Raw genomic sequence first — 19,709 nt, forward strand, 5'->3', positions numbered from 1 at the left:
GAGGCATCAGAATGCTGGCTCATATAGTGGTGATGCTCATGTAACTCTGGTGACATCCGATGCATGAAGCTAGGGAGCACGCCTCCATTCTTATTTTGCTTGGGTCCTGGTAAGTACCTTGCTGTCTCATCCTGTGGTCTCCAGCTATTGCTGAGAGCTCCCTGGGATTGGTTTCCCACATTCTCCATCCAACCTTTGATCCACCCAAGTCTGGAGGGTCATCTTGTCCCAGTCATAGAAGGTCAAATGACACACTCGCTGGATCTCAACCCAACATCCTCATCACTCAGGAAACAAAGCAAAATGACACTTTACACAGTGAACTATTTTTCTTTTAGCACTTAAATAGTGCCACATCCTCCCTCTAATATAGGTGACCTCTGCATGATGAACCTTTCCTCCCCTTCCCCTACACATGAGCAGGAGGGATTAGACATTTGTATGCCTCAGAATCCTGCTGTACACTGTCTGTCCCTTAGAGAATGGAAAGTTCCAGTGCCTGATCCTGTTCACTCCCCATAATTTTTTTTCTTTTATTAATACCTCATTTTTCTACCTCTTTCTCTCTTCAAATCTTTCATGTGTGAATTCTCCATTGCTGATAAAATAAAAAATGTCTCTACAAAATAGCAGATTAAAGCAACAATAGCCATCTACAATTTCAGTTTCCATGGGTTATAAATTCAGGAAACGTCCTAGTCAAGATGTTGGGTGGTGACAGACATGGCTTGTGGCAGTAGTTTGCTAGCTTTCGATCTAGTGCATCAGTGTCTAATGAACAGACTGATTAAGAAACTTGCGTGCATGCGTGCTGAGTCGTGTCCAGCTTTTTGTGACCCCATAGACTATAGCCCACTGGCTCCTCTCTTCATGGGTTTTCCCAGGCAAGAATACCAGAGTGGGTTGCCATTTCCTACTCCAATAAGAACTATAGTTATTTCTGTTTCAGAGAACTGTAAGGATGCTATAAAAAGGATACTGTGTCATGTAAAGAACAAAACAAGAGTTTAAGCTTCTAAGAATGCATCATTACAAAAGGCACTTTTCTTACATTATACTACACAATAAAAATAACCAGTGTTTGCTTTATCTCAATTTAAAAAACTATGAACCATATTCTTATTCAAAAGAGTAGATTGTTGTGGTTGTGTATTGATGGTTATGTTACATAATAGAAAAACAATTAGAAATGATTCCCTACCTGTTTGTGGAATATAAATCTTCTTTTTTTTCTTTTCTTCTTTTAATTTCAGATATTCAGTACTTCTTAGACACTGCCCTGGTGCCATATACCTCGTATGCCTATTACATCTTGACCAGCAGTGTGCATGGTTCAACACGAAGCGCACCTGTCACCTACAGGACGAAAGCAGGGGCCCCGGTGGGAAGTTTGAATTTAAGTTATATCAGCCCTGTTAGCTCAGACTCTGTGACACTTACCTGGGCTTCACCTTCAAATCGTTCTGGTCCTATTGAGAAGTATATTTTGTCCTGTGCTCCTCTTCATGGTGTCCAGCCCTGTTCTCCCTATGAAGGCCCTGAGACCACCACTACCATCTGGAATCTGCTTCCATTCACCAAGTACCGTTTTGCTGTGCAGGCGTGTACTATTGGGGGCTGTTTACACAGCACCCCTTTGATAGTGACCACCGCCCAGGCAGCTCCCAGAAGGCTGGGTCCACCCAAGGTGCGGAAGATCAGTTCCACAGAGCTTCACGTAGAATGGGCTCCACCGATGGAACCAAATGGTAGGAGTTCAAGGCCTAGATTTCCCATTTTTGGGTGGAAGGAGGTGAATCTGGGTATTTGAAATTTTCAGTAAGATTCTGGCAACTGTTTTTGTTTTTATAACTGTGGGATGTTGTAATTGGGAAACAGTTTCTGAAGATATAAGATACTATTTGTCCTGGTTAGTAAAATAAGTGTATTCTTTAATCTAATAACAAATTCCACTCATTTAAATTGCCCCCTAAAAGGCTAATATTATCTTTGCTCTTAATGACATCTGCCATAACACAAATGATGTTTCTAATTTGAAACTCACTTAGGAAATGCATTATATTTGACTGTGTCACAAGTTAGGGCACCCATAAGTAGTAAATTTTCTTTTAAGCAAGAAAAAGATATGAAATAATACAAAAAATATGTATATAGGCTAACCAACTCCATTAAGTTAATTTTTGTGCTCATATAATTGAACCTTTGGTTATACAGGCCAACATACATTCATAGATTTTTAATAATTTAATAACATGTACATATTATGGCAAAAGCTTTTTTCTTGGAATTTTTAAGATACTTGATTAAAGTAGATATAAATAAACTGTAATATTCTAATATTTATGTAAATAAGGCTTATATTAAGCAGATAATAAAATTTAAATCCCTAAATTTGAAAATATATACACTTTGATCAAATTTCCAAAAACAAATAGCCATTCTTAGTAGAAATTATAATCATCCTGAAAAATACTGAATTTACCTATCTTAAGTTATAATTATTTTGTGTTTGTGCATTTTCCATTTCTTTTTCATTTTCCATGAATATACTTTTTAGTAATATTTCATATTTTCATGTAGCTACAAGTTTTTGTTTCTTTAGAAGTGCCTATCATCTATATTACCAAGGAAATGGACAGGTAATTGAGTCAGAACAATGAAAGCAAAGACTCTTCAAATAATCTAACCTCACACCATCAATAAAATAGGCCATTTGTCTAATACGTCATCTTTTTCACTGTTTCACTTTTCCAGGCATAATTATAAGATATGAACTGTATATGAAAAGACTGAAGTCTAGTGGAGAAACAAGGTCAGCAGAAAGTCAAGTTTTTCAGAGCAGTGGCTGGCTCAGTCCTCACCCTCTTGCAGAATCAGCCAATGCAAATGCTCTAGAACCTCCAGAAACAACCACAGTCATCACTGGCTTGGAGCCATACACCAAGTACAAGTTTAGAGTCTTAGCTGTGAACATGGCTGGGAGTGTGTCTTCTGCCTGGACCACAGGAAGAACAGGAGAATCAGGTGAAGATCAGTGCTTTGAACTCTACTTTGAAAACACCTGAATGAAAATATTTCCTCAAATTAAAGTCATCAGTACTAACTACATTGGAAAAGCAACAGTTAATAAACTTGCATAAGCCAAGGAAATATTGAATACATGGATTGGTTGCATATATAATTCAAAGTCATAAAGTTCTTGCAGTAAGTTTTAGGGACAATGTAATGTTTTAGCTATTATCTCAAGGGAGAAAACTGACCAAACTATAGTCATAGTCTTTTGGGAACATTCATCAGAAATAGCAATTGGTTTCCAGTCCTGAAGTGGGTTGGCCATATGTCCCATCTTGCTCCAAATTCAGTACAATTTATATTCAATGAAAAAGATAACTGTTGCCAGTTTCATAAATCTGTTTTTGTTTTTCTTTATTTTTCTTAAACAAATAGTTTAGGTACTAAATTGGACCTGAAAATATAATCTGAGACATCAAAATTTGTAATTCACAAGTGTGTTTATAATTAGTATGGTAAGGAAGGATGGTGAAAAATTTTAATTTTTCTAAGCTATCATTACTAAAGCAAGTGAGATATTTTTAACCCTCCACCTCATTCTTTATATTATAAACATTTCAAATTTCATGAACCCTTAACAAAAAAAATAAAAATACACTTTTGCTATGCTTTGAAGCTATAGATATCCAAAGAGACCCAAGTGCTGATTTAAATGGGATATGTTAGGATTGTGAAGGGTAAGGGGAATTTCAGGTTTGATGTCCAAGGGAATCATTTCATAAATAAAATGTGCATTGTGCTTGAGCATCTCTTAAGTGACTTCCAGCCATCTTGGCCAAATAATAGTGCCATGATAGCACAAGTGATGAGCCATGGCATTCTGGAAGGGGAAAATCAAGGTCAGAAATGAAAAGTAATGGATGAAATAGCAATACTGGACCCTCATAATCGTATGGGTCACTGGCTAATGAAAGTGCAATGAGGTCCTTTGATAATACACCTTTGGTTAGCACATTTAAAATCCATATTAAGATCTCAAGGATGGTAGGTAGAGAATGTATGTATGTACATCCCTGAACATTTCTATCAAGATTTACTGAAAACTTTTCAAATGTCTTCAGGGTTATTTAGAACACTCTCAATGTTCCTCTTTCTAAAGCATAATATTCTCCAAGAAGTACAGTGAAATACTTGTATATATAAGAAATCCAATATGTCACTATGCATTGTTCTAAACTGTGGACTGAGACGTATTCTGTTTTGTGGTTTTTCCCTTTAAAGACTTCATACAACTTATGATTTCCTCCCCTATTACCTACTAGTTTTCTTTATAAACACAGGTCAATTCCTATTTTATTTTGTAAATGGAAAACATCTTTGTTAGTAATGTGAGGTAGAGAACATGCTTGAAGATATATTTTTAAGTGAGTATTTTTATATATATACCAGCATATTCTTTGATTTTTAAAATAAGAGTATTATGTAAGGAATGTGATGTTTTTGAAATTATTAATAGGATAAACTTGTGATTTCAGCTTGAAAACCTGTTAATGTGACATTCATTGTTTCGGCTGTTATTGTCATTAACAGCGCCTGTATTTGTGATGCCCCCTTCAGTCTCCCCACTGTCTCCTCACTCGCTCAATGTGTCCTGGGAGCTGCCACCGGACAGTGTTACAAGAGGAAAAGTTGTGGGGTATAACATCAGTATGATTTCTGAACAATCACCTCAATGGTCTTATCCAGTGGTGGTTCCACAGGTATCGTTATTTCCAATTCATGTCCTTCTAGAATGGAATTATATCTTTGTTTTTATAGTTTCTGCACTTGCAGAATTCTGGCAGAATTTTTATCTATACAATCCTTAAATGGGGAATTTTTTCTTATATAATATTATATATACAAGGGTCTAAATATATCACTTATTTTTTTCTAGTACAAATGTAAATAGTATGGCTGTAATTTTGTTTCATGAAATCTGCTTTTCCTACTTAATATATATCCTCAAGTATCTTTCAAGAGGTTGATATTCAGTAGCTGTGTACTATTGTATTGGTTAGGTACACAATAATGATTCAACCAATGCACAATCAATTGGTATGTATATTGTATGAATTCTTTTGGAAATGTAAATAACATCAATAAGAACATTTTATATATACATTTGTATATTTCAAGTTCCTAAGAAAAATTTCTGAGGGATGCAGTTTATTTTACAGCTTATAGCAAAGGTTATGAACATTTCAAGGTTTAGGATATGTAGGACACGACTGAAGCGACTTAGCAGCAGCAGCAGCAGTGATATATTGCTTACTAGTGGGTCATCTCCAGTCAGCAGCAATGAGACTAATGATCATAGGTAACAGTTACTGAGGCTTTACTTTGTACACATACTAAATCATGATATGTATAACATTTTTGGAAGATGAGAAGCTCTTGTTACTCTCCATGATATGGTATGGCCAGTGTTCTTTCTATCAGCACAAGGGTCAGTTCAGTCTCTCAGTCATATGCGACTCTTTGCGACCCCATGGACTGCAGCACGCCAAGCCTCCCTGTCCATTCACCAGTTCCCAGAGTTTACTCAAACTCATGTCCATTGAGTCAGTGATACCATCCAACCATCTTGTCCTCTGTTGTCCCCTTCTCCTCCTGCCTTCAATCTTTCCCAGCATCAGGGTCTTTTCAAATCAGTCAGTTCTTCGCATCAGGTGGGCCAAAGTATTGGAGTTTCAGCTTCAGCATCCGACCTTCCAATGAACACCCAGGACTGATCTCCTTTAGGATGGACTGGTTGGATCTCATTGCAATCCAAGGGACTTTTAAGAATCTTCTCCAACACCACAGTTCAAAAGCATCAATTCTTCAGCACTCAGCTTTCTTTATAGTTCAACTCTCGCATCCATACATGACTACTGGAAAAACCATAGCTTTGACTAGATGGACCTTTGTTGGCAAAGTAATGTCTTTTCTTTTAATATGCTTGTCTAGGTTGGTCATAACTTTCTTCCAAGGAGCAAGCATCTTTTAATTTCATGGCTGCAACCACCATCTGAGTGATTTTGGAGCCCAAAAAAATAGTCCGTCACTGTTTCCCAATCTATTTGCCATGAAGTGATGGGACTAGATGCCATGATCTTAGTTTTCTGAATCTTGAGCTGTAAGCCAACTCTTTCACTCTCCTGTTTCACTTTCATCAAGAAGCTCTTTAGTTCTTCTTCACTTTCTGCCATAAGTGTGGTATCATCTGCATATCTGAGTTATTGATGTTTCCCACCACCATTCTTGATCCAGCTTGTGCTTCATCCAGTCCAGCATTTCTCAGGATGTACTCTGCATATAAGTTAAATGAGCAGGGTGACAATATACAGCCTTGATGTACTCTTTTCCCAATTTGGAACCAGTCTGTTGTTCCATGTCCAGTTCTAACTGTTACTCCTTGACCTGTATCCATATTTCTCAGGAGGCAGGTCAGGTGGTCTGGTATTCCCATCTCTTGAAGAATTTTCCACAGTGTGTTGTTATCTGCGCAAAGGCTTTGGCATAGTCAATAAAGCAGAAATAGATGTTTTTCTGGAACCCTCTTGCTTTTTCAATGATCCAACAGATGTTGGCAATTTCATCTCTGGTTCTTCTGCCTTTTCTAAATCCCGCTTGAACATCTGGAAGTTCATGGTTCATGTACTGTGAAGCCTGACTTGTAGAATTTTGAGCATTCTTTGGCATTGCCTTTCTTTGGGATTGGAATGAAAACTGACCTTTTCCAGTCCTGTGGCCATTGTTGAGTTTTTCCAAATTTGCTGGCATATGGAGTACAGCACTTGCACAGCATCATCTTTTAGGATTTGAAATAGCTCAACTGGAATTCCGTCACCTCCACTAGCTTTGTAGTGATGCTTCCTAAGGTGCACTTGACTTCGCATTCCAGGATGTTGGCTCATCAGAATTGTGGATATGGAGTCTGGACACAGCATATTATGCCTTCTGGCTATTACTTGTATTATAATATTCTATTCCAAGAAAGTAAAATTAAAAAAAAAAACATAGTTTATAAAACATGTCCCAGAAATCAACCTGTTTTGATCCCATTTTTACCAGTTACCAGGCATATCTCACATCTCTGTGCTTGAGATTTCACTGATTTGTTAAATGCAAAAACAATTTCTGCTTATCTAGAGTTAATATGGAGCTTAAAAAGCTCAACAGATATTATTTTTAGTGATTGTTATTAATGGGATAGGACTACATACATTTATAAAATATTCAGTAGGGCAGGAAAATATTTTTATATTGAGAAAACAGGTATATAAAAATCTTTGATCATTTTAAAATAACTTTATTTATTTGTTTTGACAGTGCTGGGTCTTTGTGGCCGTGTAGGGTTTTCTCTAGCTGTGGCAATCAGGGGCTTTTATCTAGCTGTGGTGCTTGGGCTTCTCATTGCAGTGGCTTTTCTCATTGCAGAACATGGGCTCAGCAGCTGCAGTTCCTGGGCTCTGGAGCACAAGCTTAGCAGTTGTGGTACATGGGCTTAGCTGCTCCGCAGCATGTGGGATCCTCTGGGACCAGGGACTGAACCCATATCTTTTGCATTGGTAGATGGATTCTAACCACTGAGCAACCAAGGATGTCTCCTTTATTTGTTTAAAAGTCTTTTTTTGTGTGTGTGGCAGAATTAAAATAAGGGTATAGATATGTCACTTTATTTTCTTTCTTGCACCCTCTCCTGCAAGTATTCCATCATATATTCAAGAAAATTAAATCACAAGTGGCAAAGTCGAATTTTTTTTTTTTTTTTTACATTCTCAACAATTAAATTTATATCCACACTGACCCGAATGTGTGTCATTATAATCTTGATAAATAAATAGCCAAAATTTCTGGGGAAAGCCTACTGTAAAAAATAATGGTTAAAGGATCTTTCCCTAAGAATGTGGCAGAAGACATTTATAGAAGTGGTGATGTTATCATTGTAGGATTTTAAGCTTCGACAAAGTTCTTCATGCTCCTTAAAGATTAATCCCCCAAAAAAGTTTTCAATTAAATATATCCTTTAAAACTTGTTAAGATGATTCTGTATACATGATAAAGACACAGTTTATCTGAGTGATAATTTTACATGCCCCAAACTCTAGGATAAATGTCTGTTAAAAATCACATAATTTCTATTAACTATATGTAGAGGAGTAAAATTTAATCAAAATTAATATTAATCCACATTTTCTCTTTACTGCATTTCATTATGTGTTCTTGAGACAGAGAATACTTTGTTTAAAAAGATAAAACTTTTAAAATTAAATACTTTAATGTATTTTATCTTAACAATTGCAGAAAATCTACATTAAATTTCATCAGAATTGTTCTAAATAGGATAAATTTTATAGCAATATTAAGTAAGTTTTACTCATTTCCAAGTTTTTTTTTTTTTGTGGGGGTGGGGGGGGGGAAGCTTTAAATCACATTGCACAAAAGAAAAAAAATTATATCCTCAAAATCTAAGTAGCCATTTTGAAACTGGAAAAAGGATTAGTAAATCAGTGTTTGATGCTTTTCTGATTTCTAAATGTAATTGAAGGACGTGGTATTAATGTTTTTACATTTTCTACATTTTTAGAATCTTTAAATCACCTTTATTTCTGAAAAATGTTATGTTAACAATGTAATTTATATTCTAATCACACTGCTTTCAAGAACTACTCAGCTTATGAAAATTTAAAGTCAATACTCAGGCATATAATCCAAATGAGTTTTATTTTACTCCTAAAGGAAAAACAAAATCTGGAAATTGACTTCATATGTAACTAATATTTAGTTATATATAGTATTTATATGTATGGAAGATTATTTGATATCCTGTTATCAGTATCTCTTAGAAAAATAGTTTGTGCTCATGCATGCTGTCAGACTGTTGGTTAATGACTTTTTTCTGAATATAATCACCAGGGGCCTTTGTATCTATAGACTAAGCAAATTTACATGGTTGCTTTTGATCAGTTCTAGTTATATTGACAGACTAGCTCTTGGTGTTGATTGTTTAATTATTTGTTTATGGACCATAGAGTCTCCTTTGCTCTCATCTGCTATTTTCATTCAAAATTGTGTGATAAAGACAATGTTTCAAAAAAAAAAAAAAGTAACCGTTTGATCAATATGCTTACACTTAGTTGTACAAGAAAGGCAATTGAGAATTGACTTCATGTAGATGCTCAGTAATCTTTCCTTTTTTCTCCTTTTCCTTCCTGCAGCTTTCTTTCTTTCTTCCTTTTTTTTTTAAGAGCAAATGATGGGATTGATTTAATGAAGTGATGACATTTTTCTGTACCAGCTCCATCAGCTAGCATGTGGACATTACTGCACTGGGTTCATCTTGGCCAAGCCCTGTGGTTTTATTTGGACTTTTTTCACAATAACAATGAGCGTGTCACCATTCTTTATCTCTACTGTCAGTGACAAGAGCCACACCACCATGCTGCTTTATGAGGCAATAACTCGGTTTCCTCATTTATCCACTCAGGAACTGGATTATTACCTCATAAAACAGTGTGATTGTACAATTATCAATTAAACCCTAGCTTGTTGAGTCCCTTCAAAAAGAAATTCCTTTTCCTAATTGTGGTTGGCAGTAATTCCCTCTGTTGAAATTTCTGGAAATTTGCTTGTCAAGCTTATATTTTTCACAATAGATATCTAATATCTGACTTTTGTTTGTTTTTTTTTTTCTTACCTTGCAGGTATTGTATACTGCTAAATCCCAAGAACTATCTTATATTGTAAAAGGACTAAAACCTTATAGGATATACAACTTTACTATTTCTCTCTGCAATTCAGTTGGCTGTGTAACCAGTGCTTCAGAAGCAGGACAGACTTTAGCATCAGGTAAGCAAGTTTCAGCAGATGTGAAAAATATATTGTATGTTTATAAAGAAAACACCTACAAAGCTCAATAGCGTCTCTAGTTTGGGCTTAATATTTGTCTTTTCAGCTTTCTCTTACTCCCTCACAAACTTGGATTGCTACTGACCTTGACATAGTTGAACAGAAAAATAAATTTAAGAGCCTGGAGGATTCCTGAGTTGCAGTGCAATAATAAATATAATGAGGTGCAGAGTGACTCTAGGACTCAGCCACCACCCTAAGTCCTAAAGGTGTCCCAACAATTGTTAGAAGTATTTAGGAGGCTTCTTGTGAGGATTCGGAATACTTCTCCCTTCAGCCTTAACCTTTCGTGTGGGATTGGATTTACCTACTCCTGCCGCATGGAGCTAACAGCAGACATCCAGAAATTAGTAGGCTGCACTGGTGTGATATTTTGCCTTTATTGGATAGGCAATAGTGTTATTATCTGTTTATTATAAATATAAAATTGCTAGGTGCATAACATTGAAATAAAAAACTTATTATCAAGTATAATCTTAGTAGGAGATGGCTTGTATAATTTTTTGTTTGCTTCACTTAGAACAAATTAAGTTCATACAAACTTGATTACATGTATTATTAACACCTATATAACCCAATTACTTACAAGTTAAGATTTTTTTCAAATCAGTTTTTCTGTCAGCATCCAACAAGGCTTAGTTTCCTGGTGCTCTTTAAGGAAATATCCAGATGTGAAGAGGTTATGAAATTTCTAGCAAACATATTTAGCTATGAAAATATTCCTCAGACCTTCTTCCTTACTGTTTCCATATAAAGTTCCATAGTTTTTGTTATATTTTGTTTTAGTTCTGGAAAACTTGTTTGGCCCAAATTATATTAATATACAACAAATATCAAATATAGCAAGTAATTTTTCTTCAAATTTTCTGTCAGCAAGGAAGACTCCAAAGTTTCAAGAAATTATGTTTTATTATCTGCATGAGTGAACTCTGTGTTTTTCACATATTTAACCTATATTTACAAATATTTATGGAGTACGTAGCTTGAACAAAACACCATTTTCCTGTAAGACTGTACATTTATTTATTTTTATATATTATGTTATTAGAGAGCTACAGAGTGTGGATAATAGTATCTGTCTCCTTTAGGAAAAATGATGTAACTGGGTGATGAGAACAAAAATTAAGAGTAATCTGTCCTGGGGGCCAGAGAAAGTGAAAACAGAAGCCACATGAGCTGAAGATTGGACAGAAGCCTAAAGGGACCCCGACTAGGTGCTTAAGCAGAACTGAAATCACAGCTTTTCAGGGCTTTAGAACATTTAAAAGTCATCTAGGGTGACCATCTTGCCAATATTAATACATCGCTGGCAACATTCCTTCCAAGTGTTTGATCCTTTAGTGCTAGAGAAATTGCTCCTTCTCCAGCAAATCAGACCATGTGTAGTGACCTCTTTGAAAAGGCAATTTTCAGACTGATAATGATCCAAAATATTTCCTTCTGGCTTCTATTGAACATTCTCCTTCCAATCCCTTGGGGGCTGTTCTCATTTTAATTCATATTCCTCGTGACATCACGTCCAATAACATCTTCAATAATAATATCTCCACCCAAGTCTTCTTTCCTTAAGGCTGTGTACCATACTAGCTCCCATCTGCACTCTGCATGCTCCAGTTTGTGACACTGTTAGGGCAGGCTCTTTCCTCTAGATGAGATCTACTCTCGTCTTTTCGTAGACACAACCTGAAAGAACTGAATGGGGGCATGCTGGTCCCTAGAGACTAGACAGATCCTGGAGCTAGAAAGCGAAAAGCAGGGAAGATGTCTGAGGAATGGCATCCTTCCTGCTTAAAGCACCAGTGATTCCATCTGTGTGAATATTGTCCTCAGTGGTTTCAGCAAGAGTTCCTGTGGCGTGGAACTCGCCCCCTCCCAGTGCTCTATGCTTTTTAGTCTCTGGTGAGGATGCTTAAGGCCACTCTATCTACTGGAAGGTGAGTGGAGTAGAACTCATCTAAGCCCTTTCAGTGTTCTCTCTCTGCCTCTTTATCCATGAGAACAGAATTTGGAAACTTCTCATATTCTCTGAAACCCATGAGATGGGCAAGTTTATTGACTTTTTCAAATAAGAATTTACTTACACATCTAAGGGAAAAATGATAAGCCAGAATGCCATGACTTGAATTTGGGCTCTACTAGCTAGCTTTATGGAGAAGGCAATGGCACCCCACTCCAGTACTCTTGCCTGGAAAATCCCATGGATGGAGGAGCCTGGTGGGCTGCAGTCCATGGGGTCGCTAAGAGTTGGACATGACTGAGCGACTTCACTTTCGCTTTTCCCTTTCATGCATTGGAGAAGGAAATGGCAACCCACTCCAGTGTTCTTGCCTGGAGAATCTCAGGGATGGGGGAGCCTGGTGGGCTGCCGTCTAAGGGGTCGCACAGAGTCGGACATGACTGAGGTGACTTAGCAGCAGCAGCAGCTAGCTTTATGACTATAGCTTTATGACCTTGAGTAAATTGCATAATCTCTGTGCCTTTGTCTTCCAAATTACAAATAAGGATACCCTATATTTTAGTGTTCTCCTGAGGAATGAAAAGAGTGAATACATGTTAAATATTTAAGGCAGTGTCTAGCACAAAGTCAAATCTCAAAACAAATTATTTCTATCAAGATTTTTGTCATAACTATTACATAATCTTTTTGTTAGTCACAGTGTGTTATAGAATTTCTGTTATCAAAGTCATGAAATTTTACTTTGCAACTTTGTTTCCATAACATTATTTTAACATAAATGTAACAATGGAGAGTCCTAAAACTAAGGATTGAATGACAAAAGTAAGCTGTAGGGGACTAACATTGAAAAGCATCATTTTTCAGTTCTGTGAGGAGCATGTTGTCCTGAATTATGACATATATTTCAAGATTTTGATCAAAAACTGCACATTTCAAATTCGTTGTTTACAGTATAAAATTAATAATGTGCCATAACATACCATTGCTATGTTTTGTTGTGAATGCTCGATTCAGTAAGTTTCTATGAAGGTTCTAATTTCTAATTTCAGGCATTAGGAAGTGGGGTGAGCTCTAATAGAAACCATTCATGCTTTAATGATGTCTGTATTAAGATGTTGACATATAACAGGTAGGATTAACACCTTGGGGGAAAGGATAAAAGAAAACTCTTGGAACAGAGAATATGAGATAGGTGACTGATTTAGCAGATTGGGAAATTATGTCAGGTTAAATGGCATTTGAGGTGGACTATAAATAATTGGTAAAGATGTTTGTAGATATTTTTTGAGTTTATATCATGTGCTTGTTGCTGTTTCAGGTGCTGTTCCATACTGACATGAGGAAAGCTGGGGATTGTGATTTCTCTGTCAGTAGAGTATAGTAGAGATTAGAAGAGAATGTGGAAATAGAGTCTGGTAGGCATTCCAAGGGGGATCCCCTGGTGGCTCAGCAGTAAAGAATCTGCCTGCCCGTGCAGGAGATTTGTGTTCAATCCCTGGTCTGGGAAAATCCACTGGAGAAGGAAATGGCAGCCCACTCCAATAGTCTTGCCTGGGAAATGCCATGGATAGAGGATCCTGGCGGGCTACAGTCCATGGGGTCAAAGATTCAGATACGACTTAGTGACTAAAACAACAGGACATTCCAAAAAAGTCATGAGAAAGTAAATTAGATAAATAGAAATATTAGAAGCATGAAATGGAATGCTTCAAGGAAAAGAAATCCACAGGTTAAGAAGAGGGAGGAACTGAAGATGACAGTAAATATCCTAGACCATGGTGATGCCACTAAATGTAATGCAAAAAACGAAGAAAGACCAGATGGGAGAAATAAAGCCATGAGTTTCAGTTCAATTATTTGAACAAAACATATCCATGACAATTATAACCAGCCAACAGCAGAAAATGCAAATCTGGAGCTCAAGAAGGATGTAAGTTTTATAATTGTCTGCATATAAAAGGAGGTAAAACTATGGATGGTGATATATTAGTGAAGGCAGAGAAAATACAAAAGAAAAGTTTACACCTCAGTGAATGCTCACATTCTGGGAGAAAGAGAAAAGGAAAAATTAAAGGAACAGAGACATGATCAGAGTTAGGTATAGAATCTAGAAAGAGCACTATTCAAAAAGTCAAGGGCAGAGAGAATTCTAGAAGGAGAATGTCAGTAGAGTGAGTCACAGACAGTAGGGAAAGGGAAAGAAATGTAAGATACAAGGAATGTGGGGTCATTGATGATCCCCTGGGCAGCACTCTGATTAGCATAGTCAGAGCAAAAGCTGGGAGGTAAAAAAAGTAAATAGTTGCAGAAGATGGTAAGTTTTAAATGTGTAGTTTTTTGTTCTTTGCCAAAATGTTCCTTCTACTCAATTTCCATAAAAATATGCATTAATTTTGTTCACATGTGAGATCCTTTCTTTTCTGAGAGAAAAATTAGTGTTTTCCTGGAAAAATTTTTGTTTCCTAGTGTCTTAATTTATCTTGTCAGCACTCTATGACTTTTCATCTGCCAGATGGGGAATGAAGTCAATTACATGACAAAAATATGGAAAATAATTCTTGCTTGCCACTTGATTTATGGTAAAATGCATTGTTTTCAGGGGTGTTCAGGCCAGGGAAAATGGACTTGTTTTTATGAGAATATAAGGAAAACCCCGGAAATTACAGATCCAATATCCTTCTTGCCTCTGTTTTCAGTAGATAAATAGGGTATTTCTTTCTTTTTTTTTTTTTTTTAATTTTCCTAGGATTAAATGTCTGGGTAACTGATAGATTTTAAGTCATAGAAATAAACAATGAGAAGGTCAGTGCTTTTGAATGGTCAACAGTTTGTTGTAGGAAAGGAATAAAAGTTGACTTGCAGCACTATGACTTTTCTTGCTCTGTCTCTTCTAGTAATAAAATTATGGTTTGGAGGATACAGAATTCCAATAGATTTGTGGGAAATTTAACTCTTAAGTCTAAATGTAGTTCATGTGAGTGAATTGCCAAGGATCAGAACAACCATTTAAAAACTTTGAAAAAGAGCACCATAAATTAGAAGTAGTATTCAGCTTTTCTGAAGTGCTGAATCACGAAAATATGTTTTTTTCCTTACACCTCAGTCACAGAAATCAAAAAGATACTTGTTAGATATGTCTGTTTCATTAAAAAGCTGGAGAATTGTGATTTGCTCTCCTTCAAGTATTTTTTTGATTAGATGTATCATTAGAATTGGCACATTTCATCCAGAATGTTTATCACTACTCCTTTAGTTTTGGTGCCCATGAACAGTTCCAGAACTGATTTGAGAAAGGTACTCTTCCAGGAGCAGCTGCAACTCTATTGCAAAATCTTCAAGAAAGTGTGATGGGTGGCTTTGGAGTTGCTTCTGGGTTTATATGGGTCATGATCTGACAGACTGGGCCCTTAGAAGCTTCTAATCCTTTTCTTTAAGATTACCCTTTTAATCTAATAACTTTGTACATTTCCATCCTTTGTGAATTAAGTACAAATTAAACCTTCCTTCAGAGAAATTCCTTTTGGAGATCCATTCCTGGAAGAACAATGTCCTATTTCCTTTACCCATCATAAATTGACCTCTACACTACAAGCTTAGAAGTGCCCATTTCCCATTAAGCAAGTAATTAGTGGTGCATTAAGTTTCCTGTCTGAATCCATCCAAAGTAGAATGTATGGGTTGTTTGCTGCTGGGTTGAAAACACACATTGTTTTGTATGCAGGTACATAAGTCTTTTCATTGTGAATAGGACCCAGAGTGATTAAACAAGCACTTTTAATATGTTAATTTATAATTTTAATTACAACAATCTTGTATATATAGTCATTAGTGAATACTAATATAAATATTTTTCTATCTTTTTATTCATAATGCATAAACCAATCATCCAGTTACTTCTCTGAGGTTGCCTGTTTTTGTTTCATAATACAATCTTTGTTCTTAGTTATGAATGCATTTTGTTCGTTCCTGTCTTGAATAATCCCTCATTAAGCCAGTCACTTTCTGCTCCATGCTAAAAAGGAAAAATTATCATGCAAATGTGGCACGCCATATTAAAAAGCACATTACCCAACACTTTTGTTGCTGTCCTTCAATTAGTTTCCCTTCTTTGAATTTAATTCCATTTGTTGTTAAACTACCAACTTGATGTATGGACTCATGAATCTCAGGCTGCTGCCAAGAAAGTGGGGGGAAAAAAATCAAAGCCTCTTCGAAGAGCTGCAGAGGCAAGCTGAAATGAATTTGCTTCACCTTTGACAAGAACACTTGAACAGCAGTGAAATCCTCTGCTGATTCAACTTGGCTAATTATCCAATTATTTATTTCAAGAATAAAGGCTCTGTTTTACAATTAGAGAAGTGTAAGGCAATCTGAGAAATTTGGTAATGACAGCTGACTTAAGTCACTTCTAAGATAAACAGTATCTGTGCAAACTTGTCTCACCCAGTCTTTTTAGGCAGCCGTTCTCACGTCTTAGCATCAGGGAAATCCTGAGAGTAGGAGGAAGGGCTGGTTTTGTTTGTTTGTTTTTCTCTTTCAACAACAGAAATTATTTTGCACTTCTAACCACCATGTCAAATTTCCATGGCTCTCAAGCAATGTTAAAGTTGTATTTCTCTTGATTAAAAGCTTTTGGTTCAAAGCAATACTTTTTAATTGCCTAATGATATAAGTCAGTTCTTAGGAAAGAACCGCACATTTAGGAGTTCATTTGCAATATAACTGAAAAATTCATTGCATGGCAGTAAAACAATTTACTGTTAATTACAAGGAGAAGAATTTGCTGTAGCATGCTCACAGATTGCCATGAATCATGCAGCACTCCTAGAGATTTATAACAGATGTGTAAGTGGGATGAATTAGCAGGGTTTAATAACAGAGACACAAATCATGCAGACTTCAAGGAGCTTTAATTGATATACTAGAATGTGACGGGCATGAATCACTCAGCCATTCAACAGCACTGTAACATATGGTCAGCTCAATATGCTGCATCTGAAATCGGTTGGTGAGTCGTTGGTTGTCCCATATGGTGGAAGCAATATATTTTTCATGATTCAAAAAATACATCCATTTTTTTAAAAGAAATTTGATTGCAAAGCATGTTTGTTATTGAACAGTCACTTGAATGCCAAACTGGGTTTTTTTTTATAAAGATTTTTTTTTTGACATGGCAGCTTCCCAAAATAAATAGCAGCTACTACTTGTAATACCAGATCGTTGGAGACATTATGAGAACCAAATTGGTGCTTGTTGGCAGGCTTGATCCACAGTAAAACCTACAGAAGAGTTCAGCCGATGAGAGCTGCGATTGTTTGGGAAATCCTTCAGATTCTGGCAAAGCAAACCAAATGAAAGGGATGATGTCAGTCTCAGAGAAGTTCAGGAATGCCCGGATTTGCAGTGAGAATAGATGGAATTGAATGAGAGACCTTTACTTAGCAGAGTAGGAAAGTGTCTGTGATAACACTGGAACCCATAGTGTAACAATTGGATACAACATTTTCAAAATCAGCCTCTTAATTAAAGGTTCAGCCCTCTGGGAGCATTCTAAAAAAATCCTGGAAGAGCATCCATCAGTGGTAGCACCAATCTCATGTTATTCCTGAATGATTATTTCAGTGTAGGAAAACAGGCAACCCTGGTGCAGACCAGGAGCTGGGAAGATGCAATATCTTTCTATGGAAACTAGAATCTGGCAGCTTTGGACAAAGCTTGCGTAGCATTAGTAAATCTGACAGACTTGAAAAAGGAATATTGCAGCCTTAGAACTGTGGCTGCCAGAATTTAATGTCAACAATTAAAATTTATTTTGATCCTTACCTACTGTTTATTACTGTTTGTATACACAACAGACCTTACTAATACAGACATGCACTATTAGATGGAATTACCATCTGTTCAGAGTGAAATGCTGGCATCTGTCTTAGACGCTAAAACTAAAATGATATTATTTCTAACAAAACAAAATTAACTGCTTTTTACTCACCAACTTTAATGTTGAATGTGTGCTGTGCCCAAGGAAAAGGCTTGTTGATACACTGTGTAATGGCCTCTGTTGCCAGGTCTGTATTTAGATAAGTGACTTTCATGAGACCTCTGTTGACCTTTTTGGCATAGCAGAAATGGAATGTAGAAATCACACTTTGTGAAACACTGTTTCAGTTTTCTGAGGTATTAACCATAGTGAGGCATTAAAACAGTACAATTAAAATGTGTAAGAATTGAAATAGACTATTGTATGCAAAATATTTTGATATGTCCTAAATAAACGCAAGGGAAAAGCTACATTGAAATTCATGTGAACAAAGTTGCCATACACCCACAGTGACACCTTTAGGGAAAAATAAACTGTTATCTTCTCTGCTGGACTACTTTTAATCTTCTCCTACACTGACACCTAGGAAAGATTTATACTCAGTACTCCCTCCTTTATTTTAAGCCTAAGTAAGAGATCTCTAGCTTTTCGAAGTTAGAGAATTTGGAGTATCAAGGACAATGGTAGTTTCTATACTGATGTTGGATCCATGATGCTACTTTCTGAGAAGCCTGACTTCAGTTCTATATATCACAAAATAATAAATTCTGTCACACTAACATTTAATGCATGTACACAGTGCATTAACTGTAACTGTAGTACATTTATTTGTTCTAGAGGAGACTTGAAAATGATTAAAAAATCAATACTTTGCTGTCAGAGAAGCAAGTGTTACGATGCATTTAAGTAGTTAATTGCATAAGCCCCATAAAAGCTTCAAGTTTGGGTAGGAAGGATGCCATAATTACAGTCCAAGCAACTACCTTTTATTAATGGGGGACTTTAGGGAACAATGCTTGTTGTCATCGCTGCTGCTCTGTGAAGTTCAGAAATCATGGCTCACTCTCTTTACGTGTAGGATGCAAGTTGTGTGCAAATTATGGAGAATCACCAGTATGACAGCTGGCTAAGGTAGTGTATATTCACCAAGAAGGTGATTCACCTTAAATTCTTGAAAAGAAATGCTTTCTGGACTTTCTTTATATCATAAAACACACAGAAAAATCATAATATTTGTGTGCCATGGTAAAGAACAAGGTGACTCAGAGTTGCAGGGATAAATTGGCTGGGTTCCTGGAGGGATGAGGGACCTGTATGTCCAACAGCCCTTCATGATTTGCTCTTGAGAAGTACTACTTGCAAATGTTCAGCCAGAATTTTCTAACTGGAAGAGATCATAGGTATAATCGGGTCTGTCCTGCTCTTCAATAAATGAGATACTAGCCAGCAATTCTACCCCTGAGTATATATCTGAAATTTAAAAAAAGCACTAATTTGAAAAGATGCATGCACCCCAATGTTCATAACAGCATTATTTATAATTGACAAAATATGAAAGCAACCTAAGCATCCATCAACAAATAAATGGATAAAGAAGATGTAGTACATATCAGTTCAGTTCAGTCACTCAGTCGTGTCTGACTCTCTGTGAACCCATGGACCACAGCACACCAGGCTTCCCTGTCCATCACCAACTCCCAGAGCTTGCTCAAACTCAGGTCCATCAAGTCAGTGATGCCATCCAACCATCTCATCCTCTGTCGTTCCCTTGCCTGCCTTCAATCTTTCCCAGCATCAGGGTCTTTTCAAATCAGTCAGTTCTTTGCATCAGGTGGCCAAAGTATTGGAGTTTCAGCTTCAACATCAGTCCTTTAAATGAACACCAAGGACTGATCTCCTTTAGAATGGACTGGTTGGATCTCCTTGCAGTCCAAGAGACTCTTAAGAGTCTTCTCCAACACCACAGTTTAAAAGCATCAATTCTTT

General features: G+C 36.6%; 1 protein-coding gene across 1 annotated transcript in view; it reads left to right on the plus strand.

Moving 5' to 3' along the window:
• USH2A (usherin) overlaps positions 1–19,709 on the plus strand; it is a 940,802-nt gene that overhangs the window by 274,529 nt on the left and 646,564 nt on the right. The window contains exons 19-22 of the mRNA XM_044943197.2: positions 1,254–1,748; positions 2,755–3,024; positions 4,603–4,772; positions 9,744–9,888. Coding sequence (XP_044799132.2) covers positions 1,254–1,748; positions 2,755–3,024; positions 4,603–4,772; positions 9,744–9,888 — 1,080 coding nt within the window. The remainder of the gene's footprint in view (positions 1–1,253; positions 1,749–2,754; positions 3,025–4,602; positions 4,773–9,743; positions 9,889–19,709) is intronic.

The sequence above is a fragment of the Bubalus bubalis genome, chromosome 5 (assembly GCF_019923935.1).
Source record: "Bubalus bubalis isolate 160015118507 breed Murrah chromosome 5, NDDB_SH_1, whole genome shotgun sequence".
In the NCBI taxonomy this organism is placed as follows: Eukaryota; Metazoa; Chordata; class Mammalia; order Artiodactyla; family Bovidae; genus Bubalus; species Bubalus bubalis.